This window comes from Cyprinus carpio, chromosome B1, assembly GCF_018340385.1.
Source record: "Cyprinus carpio isolate SPL01 chromosome B1, ASM1834038v1, whole genome shotgun sequence".
Lineage (NCBI taxonomy): Eukaryota > Metazoa > Chordata > Actinopteri > Cypriniformes > Cyprinidae > Cyprinus > Cyprinus carpio.
In genome coordinates this window covers 17,579,437-17,593,871 of record NC_056597.1, presented here as the reverse complement: position 1 = coordinate 17,593,871, position 14,435 = coordinate 17,579,437, and the positions used below count along the sequence as shown (strand labels likewise).

The 14,435-nt window shown below is 36.8% G+C and overlaps 2 protein-coding genes across 4 annotated transcripts; both read left to right on the top strand.

Annotated features, from left to right (window-relative positions):
• Positions 1–275: 275 nt before the first annotated feature.
• On the top strand, positions 276–4,531 carry LOC109090623 (sialic acid synthase-like). Its single transcript, XM_042716797.1, has 6 exons — positions 276–506; positions 1,100–1,315; positions 2,114–2,213; positions 2,844–2,998; positions 3,133–3,399; positions 4,090–4,531. Exons 1-6 carry the CDS (start codon positions 375–377, stop codon positions 4,297–4,299), a joined length of 1,080 nt encoding a protein of 359 aa, XP_042572731.1. The 5' UTR covers positions 276–374; the 3' UTR covers positions 4,300–4,531.
• Positions 4,532–5,117: 586 nt separating this feature from the next.
• Positions 5,118–14,094, top strand: LOC109094636 (clathrin light chain A-like). Of its 3 annotated transcripts, XM_042716798.1 has the most exons (7): positions 5,118–5,402; positions 7,426–7,454; positions 9,251–9,368; positions 9,465–9,576; positions 10,799–10,852; positions 12,212–12,247; positions 13,380–14,094. In XM_042716798.1, the coding sequence occupies exons 1-7, from the start codon at positions 5,216–5,218 to the stop codon at positions 13,549–13,551; spliced, it is 708 nt and encodes a 235-aa protein (XP_042572732.1). In that variant the 5' UTR covers positions 5,118–5,215; the 3' UTR covers positions 13,552–14,094. The 3 variants fall into 3 exon arrangements, with proteins under 3 accessions (XP_042572732.1, XP_042572733.1, XP_018963915.1); XM_042716799.1 differs by lacking the exon at positions 12,212–12,247; XM_019108370.2 differs by lacking the exons at positions 10,799–10,852; positions 12,212–12,247.
• Positions 14,095–14,435: the final 341 nt, after the last annotated feature.

The window sequence follows — 14,435 nt, the reverse complement described above, 5'->3', positions numbered from 1 at the left end:
GCACTTCGATACATGTGAATACAACTTCTCTAAATAAGAAGGCCACACATTACAGAACACAAAATGTGCCATATGTTTTTATGTTTGCCCCTGGACTAAAATACTTATCGAATTTTTTGTAGGTTAAACCATTACTTTATATGTTAAAACATTATTTAACAAAGAGCCCCATAAAAGATGTTGGATAATAAGCGTTCAGTCTTTTATGAAAAATCTATATTTAAATACTTTTATTTTGAAACGCATGGGCGTGTCCACTAACAAACCCGGAAGTTCCACGGGCTCTTTCATCCCAGCTTTTGATGCGTGTGAGACTGACTCACTCCTGTCCGTTCTGAAGCGTTTCTTGCTGTGTTTGTGTATCTGGATTTAAAATGCCCCTTAAATTTGAGTTATGTCCCGGTCGCATGATCGGAGGGAACAACCCGTGTTTCATTATTGCAGAAATCGGACAGAATCATCAGGGAGACATTGAAATCGCCAAGAAAATGATCAAGATGGCAAAGGTACGGGTTTATTTGTATTAATCAACATCGGTACTGTACATTAATTATTTGCGGTGAGCCTGCAAGTTAAAATATGTTTTGGAATTTTTTTTAAATTGTTTCGGGGACTGGTCATGCATGTTATTTTTTTGGGCATGCATGTCGGACATAAAATAGGCTACTTGGAAATGTTAATTCAGAAGAACTGCTTCTCAAATCACTTCCTTACACTCTGGAAGTGTGCCGTAGAATATCTTTAAAGTTTTTACACCATAAACCTGCTTATTAAGATCTTTAGTAATACTTTTTACACATTATTAATAGATACAAGTGCTAGTTCTTGTACCGATTTTGGGTTCTTTTCTGAAAGAAAGCAGTGAGTATATACTCTGCATTCAGTTTACAATGGAATTATTCAATAAAAAATTAAAGATGTTATAATAATACACCATATCAGTATATCATAAGATACTATACAGTATAAGACTATATTGTAAGACTATTTTTATAAAACTATTTATAAATGTTTCTGTTGTCATTACTTTTAAGGTCTCGTTATTTTACATAGTTTCTGATATGATTTATTGTAAATAACTATTCCTCTTCTATATTAGGACTGCGGGGCAGACTGTGCGAAGTTTCAGAAGAGTGAGCTGGAGTTTAAGTTCAATAAGAAAGCCCTGGAGCGGCCGTACACCTCCAAACACTCCTGGGGAAAAACATACGGAGAGCACAAGCGCCATCTAGAGTTCAGCCACGAGCAGTACAGAGAGCTGCAGCAGTACGCTGAAGAAGTGGGCATCTTCTTCACTGCGTCCGGAATGGACGAGGTGAGCGGGTGACTCTAGTGACAGACTGTTAGACTAGCATCTGTATTTTATTTCTTTTGGCTTCAGGGTTACCGATAGCAAGGAAAGATAACAGAGCCTGCTGATTACATCAAATACCAAAAGTCACGTGTGTTGTTATTTTTCTCATTAGTCGTGAATATTACAGCTGCCCCTTACAAAAGTACTGTAGCAGCACCATGGGGAAGTGATGCTTTATGCTGATGTGCTCCTATATGTGACCCTGCTTGGAACACAAAACCGTCTTAAGTCGCTGGGGTATATTTGTAGCAATAGCCAAAAATACATTGAATGGGTCAAAATTATTGCTAAATAATAATAATAATGATTATTATTAAATTATTATTACATTGTTAGGTAAAAAAATGTTAGCCTGATTGAAGTCGCTTTGGATAAAAGCGTCCGCTAAATGCATAAATGTAAATTTCTATTATGCCAAAAATCATTAGGATATTAAGTAAAGATCATGTTCCATGAAGATATTTAGTAAATGTCCTATTGTAAATATATCAAAACTTAATTTTTGATTAGTAATATGCATTGCTAAGAACTTCATTTGGACAACTTTTTTGCACCCTCAGATTCCAGATTTTCAAATTTTGTATCTCGGCCAAATATTGTCCTATCCTAACAAATACATACATCAATGAAAAGATTATTTGTTCATCTTTCAGATGATGTGTAAATCCCTTATGACTGGTTTTGTGGTCCAGGGACACATATTATGACCAAGAATGCCATGTATGTTAATAGTAGTATTTTTTTTCAATTTTCTTTAAGATGGCTGTAGAATTCCTGAACGAGCTCAATGTGCCTTTTTTCAAAGTTGGATCTGGAGACACCAACAACTTCCCCTACCTCAAAAAAACTGCCCAAAAAGGTGCCATTTTTATATTTCAATTTATTATTATTATTATTATTATTATTATCACAAACAATCAATAAAATGTAACCTTTAAAAAAAAAAAAAACTAAATATCTTAAAGACGTTTACTAGTGTTCTTGGTGAATCCCCCTAGTATTTATTTTTAAACCACTTATAAATAAAAATATTAAATATATTCTCTCTCTCTCTCTCTCTCTCTCTCTCTCTCTCTCTCTCACACACACACACACACACACACACACTGTTCAGAAGTTTCGGAAAAAGAAATTAATGTTTACTGTGCACATTCAAAAGTGATGTTTATAATGTTAAAAATAGTTTTATTTCAAATAAATACTGTTCATTTGAATTTTTTATTACTCAACGAATCCTAAAAAAAATTATCCAGGTTTTCACAAATTTTTAAGCAGCATGATATAAAACATATTAAAGTAGACAATTTTACATTTTAAATAAAAAAAATATTTCAGAGTATTACTGTTTTACAATAATTATTTAATACATCAAATACATGCATCTGTGATAAGCATAGGTTATAAGTATTATTAATTAAAATATATAATTCACTCTTAAAACTAATTATGAAACAAATATAACTTCTGATGCTTGTCTGTGTGTGTTCAGGACGTCCCATGGTAGTGTCCAGCGGAATGCAGTCCATGGAGACCATGCGCCGGGTTTATGAAACTGTAAAGGAACACAACCAGAACTTCTGCATCCTGCAGTGCACAAGTGCATATCCCCTGGAGCCTGAGGATGTCAACCTGCGGGTTATCATGGTAAAGAAACCAGCGCTTTACACACTCAGAAATCCGTTTTATTTATTTCAAGTACAGCACGTGTATCAAAATTCGGATCACCATGGTCGGCACTTTCCTTTTTCTAATATTACTTTTTTTCCCCCAACCTACAGGAATATCAAAAAGAATTTCCAGACATTCCCATTGGTTACTCAGGCCATGAAAGTGGGATCAGCATTACAGTCGGGGCAGTTGCACTGGGAGCAAAGGTCGTAGAGCGCCACGTGACCTTGGACAAAACCTGGAAAGGCAGTGATCATGCGGCATCTCTGGAGCCTGAAGAGCTGGCTGAGCTGGTGCGATCGATCCGCACTGTGGAGAGAGCTTTAGGCACTGGGGTGAAACGCATGCTGCCCTGCGAGAGGCCATGCCATGATAAGGTACAATAAGAACCAGTGCAAGTGCATCATGACATATGTGGCGTTAAGAAGCAAGAATCACTATTACTATTGCTCATATTTAGGGTTAGGGGTTATTTTTCAGATGTACTAACTCTAAAAATGTTGCTACATCAGTGTTATTTTAATATTAATTATATTCTATTATAGTATTTAACAATATTTTAATTTAATTACATAATGTTTAATTAATTTAATTAAATGTATTTTTTTTTACTTATTAAATATTTATTTTAATTTTAAGTAATTTTGTGTGCTTTTGTCATTTTAAATAAATATTTCTATTTAGCTTTTGTTTAAGATTTCCATTACATAGCTTCATTTCAATTAATTTGTACTGTTGTAGCACTTTCTGTGTCTGCTTGAACCCTATCTGTTTTACAGCTCCATTCTCTTTCCTTTTTATGTTGCATTCCTGCCACTGCATTCCTGTTCTTGCCCTGTTTCCTTCCAAAACATCCCGTCTTAACTTTTTCTTTTCTTTCTTTCTTTTTTTTTTAACCATCATCTTTATGCATAGGCTACCCAGTATAACTACTCCTCAACTTTGCTGCTTCTCTTTTATGTTGGTGGGATGTTTGTTTTGAACAGCACAACCACATTGTCATCAAGTAATCTGCTCTGTCAAAACATTCCTGTAATTCCTCTTCTACATCTTTCAATCCTCTCTAGCTTGGGAAATCTGTGGTGGCCAAGACAGCCATCCCGAAAGGTACAGAACTGACCCTTGACATGCTGACTGTGAAAGTAGCAGAACCTAAGGGTGTAGCTCCAGAACACATCTTCCAGCTGGTGGGGAAGAAAGTGACAATAGACATCGAAGAGGATGAGAGCGTCACTGAGGATGCAGTCGACAACTACGGCAAGAAAGCCAAAGCTTGAGGAAAACCGTCTCCATTGTCTCCGTCTGTCATTCTTCATCAGACTGGAAAGAAATTGAGATATTTTAGCCTAAATTAAATGCATCATTGCAGAACCACGGTTAAAATGGCATTATGTCTTGTCTGATAGGCAGACAGAGACAAATGCAACAATACAACAAATGCCATGAATTCTGTTTCTATGGGTTATTATTTGCCAAATACTGTTGAATAAATAATGGAGCTAAAAACCATGGAAATCGGTCTTATTTTAAAGGTGAATTAATGGAATCAAAAATGTGTAGGGATTTATTACTATCCATAGAAATTACAGATTTAGTTGGGTAATACCATGAATTGTTGCTTGTTTTGAGTATGTGAGTGATTTAATTTTTTTATGTGTGTGTGTCATGGTAGCACCATAATTGTATTTTTAAATACCATGGTACAAGAATGCAGGATATGGCCATTACATGTTGTTTGTTTGTTTATTTATTTATTGGAATAGAATCAGGCGTTTTCCTTTGCAACTAAAATGACACATAAATCTTGCTTTCAGTTGACCTTCAAAGTCCAGCATTAGTGAAGGGCACTACGCTGTCAGTGTTTCATGACAAACCCTGTTTATATTCTTTATAGATTGCTACGTATGCAATCCCATATTGCTGCAACGCCCTATCAGGGCACGCTGATGATCACGGGACTTGCACAGCCACGGTTTAGTCATTTTATTGGCCTGCGACTCAACTTCTCGCCATTTGTATGGACAATAGAAGTGCTCGTCACAAATACACAGCACTGATTGGTTGAGCGCTAGTTTACTTCGCGGCCGTTTTCTCTTAAGCTCCTCCCCCGCTGACATTGGAGCCGTCGACGAGGAAGACAGTAGGGTGGTTTGTGTTTTCAGTTGTTCTCACTCCAAACACATTTAGCGAGCCATGGACGATTTTGATATGCTCAGTGCCCCTCAAGGAAGCGCAGGAAACGGTGTGGGGGCAGACGAGGACCCGGCGGCAGCATTTCTGGCCCAGCAGGAGAGTGAAATCGCGGGCATCGAGAATGACGAGGGCTTCAGCATCCTGGACAGCGGAGAAGTGCCTTCATCCCTGAGCCAAGACCCCGACGGTGGGTTTACACGACATCGATGATAATAAAAACAAACAAAAATACGCTCTTTATAATCTTAAAAGCGTTCAGTCAGACACCCAAGCAAAGAACTGTTTAACTCGTTCGTTAGCGAGCCTGCTAGCCTTCTGTCGGAAATCTGTGTAACGTTATATGAAGTAACGCTATGTGTATAAACAATACGTAACTTACTGTGCTGTTTATATAAATCACACTGCCAAAAACGTGTTCAAATAGCCATTTTAATGTCCTAATGTTTTATTTAATGTACTGGTAACGTCAGGTAAAGGAAGAAGGAAAATGGCGTTATCTGTCGTTAACTCTTTATAAATATCTCCCTCTGGTAACGTTAGACCTCTCACTTAACGGTTTAATTTATTCGGCTTCAAAGGAGATAATTGTCTCTTTATACTCGCATTTACCGAGTTTTGAGTCGATTGATTACTGTAGTAAGTTACTGTCAACGTACTGGTTGTATCATAAAAATTCCAGTTCCTTGAACGTTGATGGAGTTTTTACTATATTATGACCTTTGGACTAAAGGCTGTGTGTGTGAGAGAGAGAGAGTAGTTCCTATAGCATTTATATTGAAGTGTCCAGGCATCTTTTAGATTTGGTTATGACAGGACCACTGCTGTGTATTCAAACGCATTGCGATGCCTATTTAGACAGCATTAAATGGCATCAAATCCGCCATGAAAGTATAAAAAGCGTATCGCGTGTTCAAACGCGCCCTAATCCACGAAAAGGAGTGATTTGAACGCACATTTGATTCCCAAACATATTCTTTTCAACAGTTCGAACGCGCCTGTCATGTTCTTAAATGTTGGATTCGATCATTTCAAACGCACCTGTAATGGAATAAATATTCGATTTGAATGTTCGAATGGCCAGAAATGATCGATTTGAATTCAACTATGATGGCCAAAATGTTTTGTTTTAAAGATTATACAGTGTATTTGATGCCCAAAAACACTTTTGGCAGATGCTTTTATCCAAAACGAGTTGTGTAAGGGATTCATAATTAATAGTTCATAGGCTCACAGTTAGTCTTTTTAGGTAGGCAGCTCACTAGGCTTCAAGGCATACATTTCCATCACAAGTATCTCACGGCTGATTGACAGGTACAGGCATCTAAACTATAATTACACCTTTTCAAATTAATTTAATACCATAGACTGCCTGAAGTCATTGTACTTTGGAGGCCTTTGCCTTGGTTTGTAATCACACCTTACATTATCTACACAAGTGTCTGGTTTTCTCTTTTTACTGGCCGTTGGCTTGAATGTTGCTTCGGCTGAAAGTTTTGAATAAATGATGATAGGGATGTTGTTTCACTGGCACAAAGGCACAGTCTGACTTGGATCTAGGATGACTGAAGACAACAGTCTTGGAGGTACTATGCAATACAGTCTGCAGAAAATCAGTCAGGCCAGCATACTGTATGTTCATTAATTCAGGCTTAGGTTAAAAATGGATTTTCATTTGCTGAAAACATGTAGTCTTTTATTAATTGTATGCTTAGTATGTATTTCTTGATGAAAATGTTGGTGTAATTGATTAAATCACTTCTAGTAAAGAAATGCTCCGTGATGTTTTCCACTGATTTAAGAAGAAAGGAAAGGAATCAGCAAAAGCAGAGACTTAGGCAGGAGGAATGACTGTATATCCTGTCCCACATTTCACAACTAAAATAATGCTTTGTCATGGACTATATGTTATTGCAAAAGAACTGCCATTTTTGACAGATGCCTTTATCCAAAGTGACTTCCATTGCATTTAAGTTATGCATTATTTTTCACTTTCATGTATTCCCTTGGAATTAAACCCACGGCCTTCACTTGTTAGCGGCATGCTCTACTGTTTGAGCTACAGGAAGGCTAAATAGCCTTTGTCTAATGTATTTTCACTCAGTGACTGAGGGTGATTCATACTGATGGTTTGTATGCGATGCATGAAAAATTGACCGAACACTGACAATTTTTAACACATCCATGTTGTTCTCTCTCTTTTATCTTGGCAGGTGGAGCATTGAATGGAGATCTGCACGGGGTAAGACTTTGATGGCTTCTTTCTTGTGTTCCATCAAACTCAGAACACAATTTCTAAAATATTACAAAGTTGTATTTATTTATTAATTTTTTTTTTTAGATAGAATTGTCTTGAATGTATTTATAATACAGATGATAGGAAATGCAGTGTGCATGACAGCAGAACAAAATACTAAATCTAGACTTGCTTTAAACCTTTGGTTCCTTTCAAGCACTGGTTATAAAAAGCTGTGTATATTAAGAAAATGTTAGATTCAGTACCCTCAGTACAGGTTTTTCAGCATAAAGTAAACATAAGGATAGTTTACTTTTTTTTTTTTTTTTTTTTTTTTTTTTTTTTTTTTTTTTTTAGTAATATTTCAAGATGAAGATTAATGCAACTTAGGTTTACTTGCTTATCCATACATAATGTTTTAGGAAAACCATCTTAAAATGTATGAAATAAGTAGGGCTGCCCCCTAATAATCGACTAGTGGCTTGGTCGACCAAAATTTTATTGGCGAAATCACGCAGATTGTTAACAGCTGGTCTATGTGGTATTACAGTACATCAGGCATGACATCCAGTACATCATTCATCCACCACAAATATGGCTTATCATCTGAAATATGTAAATATTAGCAACTTTACGTGGCCGCTCAATCTAATGTTAACCTAGAGAGAGTTTGTGCTATATTCAAGTGTCTGTCATTTTTGGTCATACAGATAAGAGTAATACATCTTTCAAATCTGTAAAGACTTTGTGTACACTCACAATAACAACAAAACACGCTTTTGTAAAATAATGAAAGCAAACAGGATGCGCTTTCTGCGGCTCGGTCTGTGAACTTGAGCATGAAACTCCATGTAGGCTGTATCTTTGCCTTACAGACATAAAAAAATATATTTCTGAGAGATTGAAATGTCTACTTTCAAATGAATCAATTCAAATGGAAACCAAAAATTCTCAGATTATGTAATCCGTATGAAACATCCATACAAGCACATCCACTACTGCGGAGATGACGAGTCAGTGTCGCCAAAAGCACTTGTTTATCGGGAATTATTAAAATGTTAATGCAGCCTCCTTACTGTTTTTCCCTGACACAGTCATAATGCTAGCTTCTGCCGGTGCTCTGTGGCGAGCTTTATGAATGTGCTTGAGCGCTTATTAGGCTTTGCAGGCAGTTAAAGGCTCATTATAATGATTTAAATGGTTTATTAATAAACGTGCGATTGGTCGACTAATGTTTAAAATGAACAACTACTAGTCGACCAGTAAAATCCTTAGTCGAGGGCAGCCCTACATATGTTACATCAGTTACAATGCATTGCATTACATGTTTTAAAACAACAGAGCTTTTAAATGTCATGCTATTGGGAGATTTACATTACAAGCTATCAGAATTTAATCTTTTTATATGAATAACAGCAGCTACACTAAATATTTTTGCTCAGTTTGGGCCTCTGAATAAAACGTTTTTTTTTTTTTTAAATCCTATTGTACGAAATGTGGTGCAATAAATAAAATGCATATGCAAACTTAAAAAAAAAAGAAGCCTAAAGGTAATAAACTGTTCCATTTTAAATCTTATGTGTAAAACTTTGGCTTTACAGTGTAAACTTTGCCTGTAAGCAGGATAGCGAATGCCTAGTGTTACTAGTAACTCACATTTTAACAAGCCAGTTTTGTATTTCCAATTAAAATATATAAACTTGAATAATTAAAATGATTGACTTTAAAGAAGTGCATCAACTAAACGGTATACTGAGATTGTACGGTTTAGACTCCTGCTTTTTGCTGTTTGTGTTCTGTAGGAGAGTAACGGTCCTTCAGATGTGTATGCAGCCATCTCCAGTGTTGATCGATTGCAGGCAGAGCCGGAGAGCTTGAGGAAGTGGAGAGAGGAGCAGCGTGAGAGGCTGGAGCAGCTTGGTAACTTGAGCATAGACATATATGTTCTCCTTAAGATATATTAAAACTACAAGGTTCATTTAGGGCTGACCGATTTTTCCCTCTGCTGTTTTTCAGATGCTAACTCCCGTAAGCAGGAGGCAGAGTGGAAGGAGAAAGCGAAGCTGGAGCTGGAGGAGTGGCACACCAGGCAGAACGAGCAGCTGGAGAAGACCAAAGTCAACAACAGGTACACCACACTATTCAAGCAGCTGAAATCTATTGAAGAGGCCTAGTTTCTCTCTTGCTGTTTTGGTTACAAAAGCATTAAAAAATACATGGCTTCTCCATCGAACTTGACATCAAGGTGTATGCTGGTTAAGTGTATTCAAAGGGAAATGTTCTTTTTTTTTTCTTAAAGGAATAGTTTACTCAAAAATGAAAATTCACCCTCACCCTCAGCCCTTCCAAAATGTAGATGAGTTTGTATCTTCATCAGAAGAGATTTGAATTTCGCATTACATGACTTGATCACCAGTGGATCCTCTGGTGTGAATGGGTGCCATCAAAATGAGTCCAAACAGCTGATTACATCATCACAATAATCCACACGACTCCAGTCTTGTGAAAGCATTTTAACTTTAAACCGTTGCTTTTGGCCAAAATGCGAGTCTATAATCAAGAATAAACTTCCAGCAAGCTTTCAGTTTGGAGTGAACTGTTCCATTAAAGAATAGTTCACTCAAAAATGGAACTTTTAATTTACCCAGCCTCAGTTTTCTGTATAGTAAATAGTGGCTCAAACATTCACTACATTCAAAATACAAATTTTGAGTAACATAAGAGTGAGGATAATTTTTGAGTGAGCATTCCAGTTGTTTAGTCTAACCATTTTATGATGTTGTGACTATAATGATAAGAGAGGACAGTGAAGAAGCTATCTGACCTTGTTGAATGGTCATGTGATTCTGCAGTGTTTTGCTCATGATCATGCCTCATTCAATCCCAAGCAGTTACTAGATCTATGATTGCCACAAGATATTGTATTTAGCTCTTAGAATGAAATAAGGAGCTCTATGGAAAGCTATTTCTACTTCAGTGAAGCATTTGAATTGACTTTATCAATAGACGTGCTGAAAGGAAAGTAAGCAATATTGGGTCAAAAGTTAAGCTTTCTATTAAGTTTCCATTCCATCCCAGTGGAAATTGAGTATGTTTTGGTACAAATAAATAAAAACATGTCTCCTCTTTCTGTAAAGCTGTCCAAATTCCTCTGAATGTGAATTCCTTGTTTGTGTATGTCCTGTTTGTCTCTCGTGCGCCGTGTTGTCTACTTTTATGATCTTGGCCTGGTCTTAACACTGGTATGGTAAGACTGCAGTGTGTTTTGGCTCTGTATGAGTGTTATTTTTCTCCTTTTTACCACTCTCTCTGTTCTCTCCTGCTTCGCTGCTCTCCTCTGGGACTCCCAGGGTGCTGGATGAGGATTTCTACAAACAACCCTTCGCTGATCTGATTGGTTATGTGTATGTTGCTAAACTAACATCCTTTCTTTTCACATGCATCTTAATAACTCCTTTTCCTGCATCTCAACTTTTTTTTCCATCACCTGTTACTCCTACACATTTCTAACCAAACTTTTGGTTAACTTAATATTAAAAACAGGGTGATATTTTTTTTTTTTTTTTGAAGAGTAATTGGACAAATAATTCTGCACACTATGCATGTTGTCCATTTTTTTCGGCCCTCCCTCATGTTTAAGTTACATTAAGTTACAAATTACAGCAGATTTGATATCCGTCTTGCTCATTCAGTCTTTTCTCATTTGTCACATTATTTTTTTTCCTTGTTAATTTTTCTTGATCATTTACAAAATCTTTAACCATTTTTTTTTCCTCATTTGTTTGTCATGCATTTGTCACAATGTCTGCATTTTTTTGATATTCAAGATGTGTCTAAACATTTGTGTAAATTAGTCAATGTTATTTATTGTCTAGCATTAATATTAATTGAGATTATTTATTATACTAGTTGTATTTAGTGCAGTAGTAGTGTCTCTGTAATACAGCACGAGTGAAGCAACTAAGTGTCTAGCCAGTCAATAAATCAATAAACCAGCCAGTGGTGCGATTTGTTAAAAATGTATTTTTCCTTATGTTTTTTTTAAAATTTATTTTAATGTGTTACCAAAGTTCAACATCTTTTGCTTTCTTAATCTTTTTTTTTATCACTTTATATTAAGGTGCACTAGATCTTTTATTAATTTTTTTTTAAAATTGTATTTATTTATTTTTGATATCTTAATATTACATTATTGGTTGGCAAGACTGTGAATTAATTTTGTTACTGACTTCTATTTGTTGGCTGATTCCAATCTCAACATGGTCAAATGTTTAGTTGTTTCTTATTAAATTATTATTATTTTATTAGAAACCAAGACTTCGAGACTTTATCCTATGGTTTGTACTTTGGCCGGACACCTAGTTGCTTCTGTTAGATGGAGTATTTTAGAGTACGCTGTGCCTAGGTTGAGCAAAGCTGTCCCAGACTAGAACTGTAATACTCTTAGTTCTGCAGCCCTCATCATGGACCTCTTAACTCTTCTGCCTATTCTGCAGAACTATTATAAACATTAGCTGCTTTTCTTTTGCTTGGTAAATGTCTCTCAACTGAAGCGCCAGTTGAGATCGCTGAACGCCACGAGCGGCGCATACATCAATGACGGCTGCAAGCTAAGCACACTTAGAAACACTCCTAAAATGACTTGGGTTTTGAACAGTGCATGCCTGCTTTGGTCATCTGCATAAATCTCATTTCCTTTGGTTTTCTATATATCTGACTTGTGATCTGTTTCTCCTTGTTTTTCTTTTCTCTATGCACCTTTAAACTCACATTAACCATCCTTGCTACCGCCTAGACCAGTTAAGTAAAAAAAAAAAGTGCAAAAATAAAAAAATAAAGACCAGACAACCAAATATGCTCAGGGAACAAACACCATTTATTGCAAATTTATACACCAGTGAATTGCTTTTTTTATTATAAACATGTTTCTGCTAAAAATAAGATTCTGGATGTCCTTTTGTGGTGATGTGTTGGTGCACTAGTCCTGTGCGTTGATGTAGTTGATTGTGACCGTGATTTACCTCATTGGCTTTTCATACCCATTTTGCTGTGTATATTGTGTGATAGTGGAGAGGCTAATGCAACTCTACTGGACTGAGTCCACGGCAGCGGAAAGGGTTGGTAACGGGCCGGGAGGAAACGCGAATAGTCTAATATGGTCTCCAAAAGCTCTGAATTTTTTTTTTTTTTTTTTCATGTTAAGAGCTCTTTAGCGTTTGGCTTGCCAGAAACTTGGTTTAGTTCCCCCACACTCAGCAGAAGGTCCCGCATTTGTTCACTGCCAACGCATGGCACTTTCAGCCTTTGCACAAAGATTTAGTGGTTAAAATAAGCTAATTGGCCTGTCAATCACTGTTGAAGCCAGGCTCATTAGCGTACGTGATTCCTTGACATTCCTCTGACCGTCAAGAGACGAGGAATGTCCCACAATATAAGGAATTTCAAAGTACAACGAATTGTTTTAATCAACTGAATCGCTGCAAAATTTGATTGTGGCTGTCCTGAAACCTTTTCCTGCCTTCAAGATCAAGACTAGTTCTGGTAATGGTGGGTTGGGGGCATGATGCTCAAACTACCATCTGTTTTGGATGTGGTCACCTGAAGAATGTCTCTCTATGAATGTATTCTCGTTGGATGGAAATAACCATTGAGTTTCACCCAGACACAGAGCTGCTTTGGTACACTTGCCTCTTACCTCCTAAAGAAGAACCTCAGGAAACATTTGAACCGATTGTAGAAGCTCCTTTTGGTAAATGTGATTTCAAAAACCTGCGAGTTTGCTGGAAAGTAATTTTTCAGTCATGTCAAGATCTCTAGTTTTTCCTCATGATGTGAACATTTCAGGAGGTCAGTGGTTGTGTGCTTAAGCGGGACGTGTCTGAGAGTGTTTCCGGTTTCTGTCCCAAGCTGATTGTGATCTCTCATTGGCAGGGCGGCCGAGGAAGCCATGGTGTCTGAGCTAGATGAAAACAGTCCCGGCACGGAATGGGAGCGCGTGGCACGCCTTTGCGATTTCAACCCCAAGTCTAGCAAGCAAGCCAAGGACGTCTCCCGCATGCGTTCTGTCCTCATCTCTCTTAAACAGGCCCCGCTCGTTCGCTAAGCTCCGCCTCTGGAGTCTTCAAAACCACAAGTCCCAGCAGCCATTGGGTTTCACAACGTTGAGTGATTCCTTTGTGGTCCTATCCCAATGGCTTTGTGCTCAATTACCATATATAAATAATCTATATTATATTATAGCATAATATGATATGGGTATATCTATATATGTTTATATATTTCATCTATAAATATATACATATATATAACAATGTTCAGATTGTTTTTATTTTTGGTGTCTATTTTAAGGACCAAACTCCATGTTCATTTTTCCTTGTAGAGACAGTGTGTGTGGCATTGTGACACTATCAATCTATGCATTTCCCTCATAAACTGTTCGGGAATACAGTACTAAACGTCTTGTGTATGTTGTATACAGATGGTGGATATTAGCCTGTGTGTGTAACTATGTACATAAAGACTGGTCCTCTACACTTCAGTGTGAGATTATGTCACAAGTTGTTGAAGAACTGAGCTGTACCCCAGTGAATATCGCCTCACGTTGTCCATTCTGTTTCAGTATGATTAAACACATTTGAAATGTTAAGTGTTTGTGAAGCAGTTTTTGTTGCGGTTGTTTACATTTCCCAAACAAAGAAAGATGAATACTTTGTAATGATAAATATGTGGGAAATAATATTAATTTGTACACTGCTCATTGAGATATTGAAACATAATCCAAGTTTGGAGTGTTACACATAGTCGAGATGTTTAGATGTTTTACATTAGGTTATTTGTAGCACTTGACAATGTTTTTTCATTTTAATTTCCATGCCCTTATCCAGGTCTACAATTTTTCTAGACTCCAGGAGCCATTTTTACATTCACTAAATCAAAAATAACATTACTTTAGCCAAAGAATTTCATTCAGCAGTAGCCAATTAATTT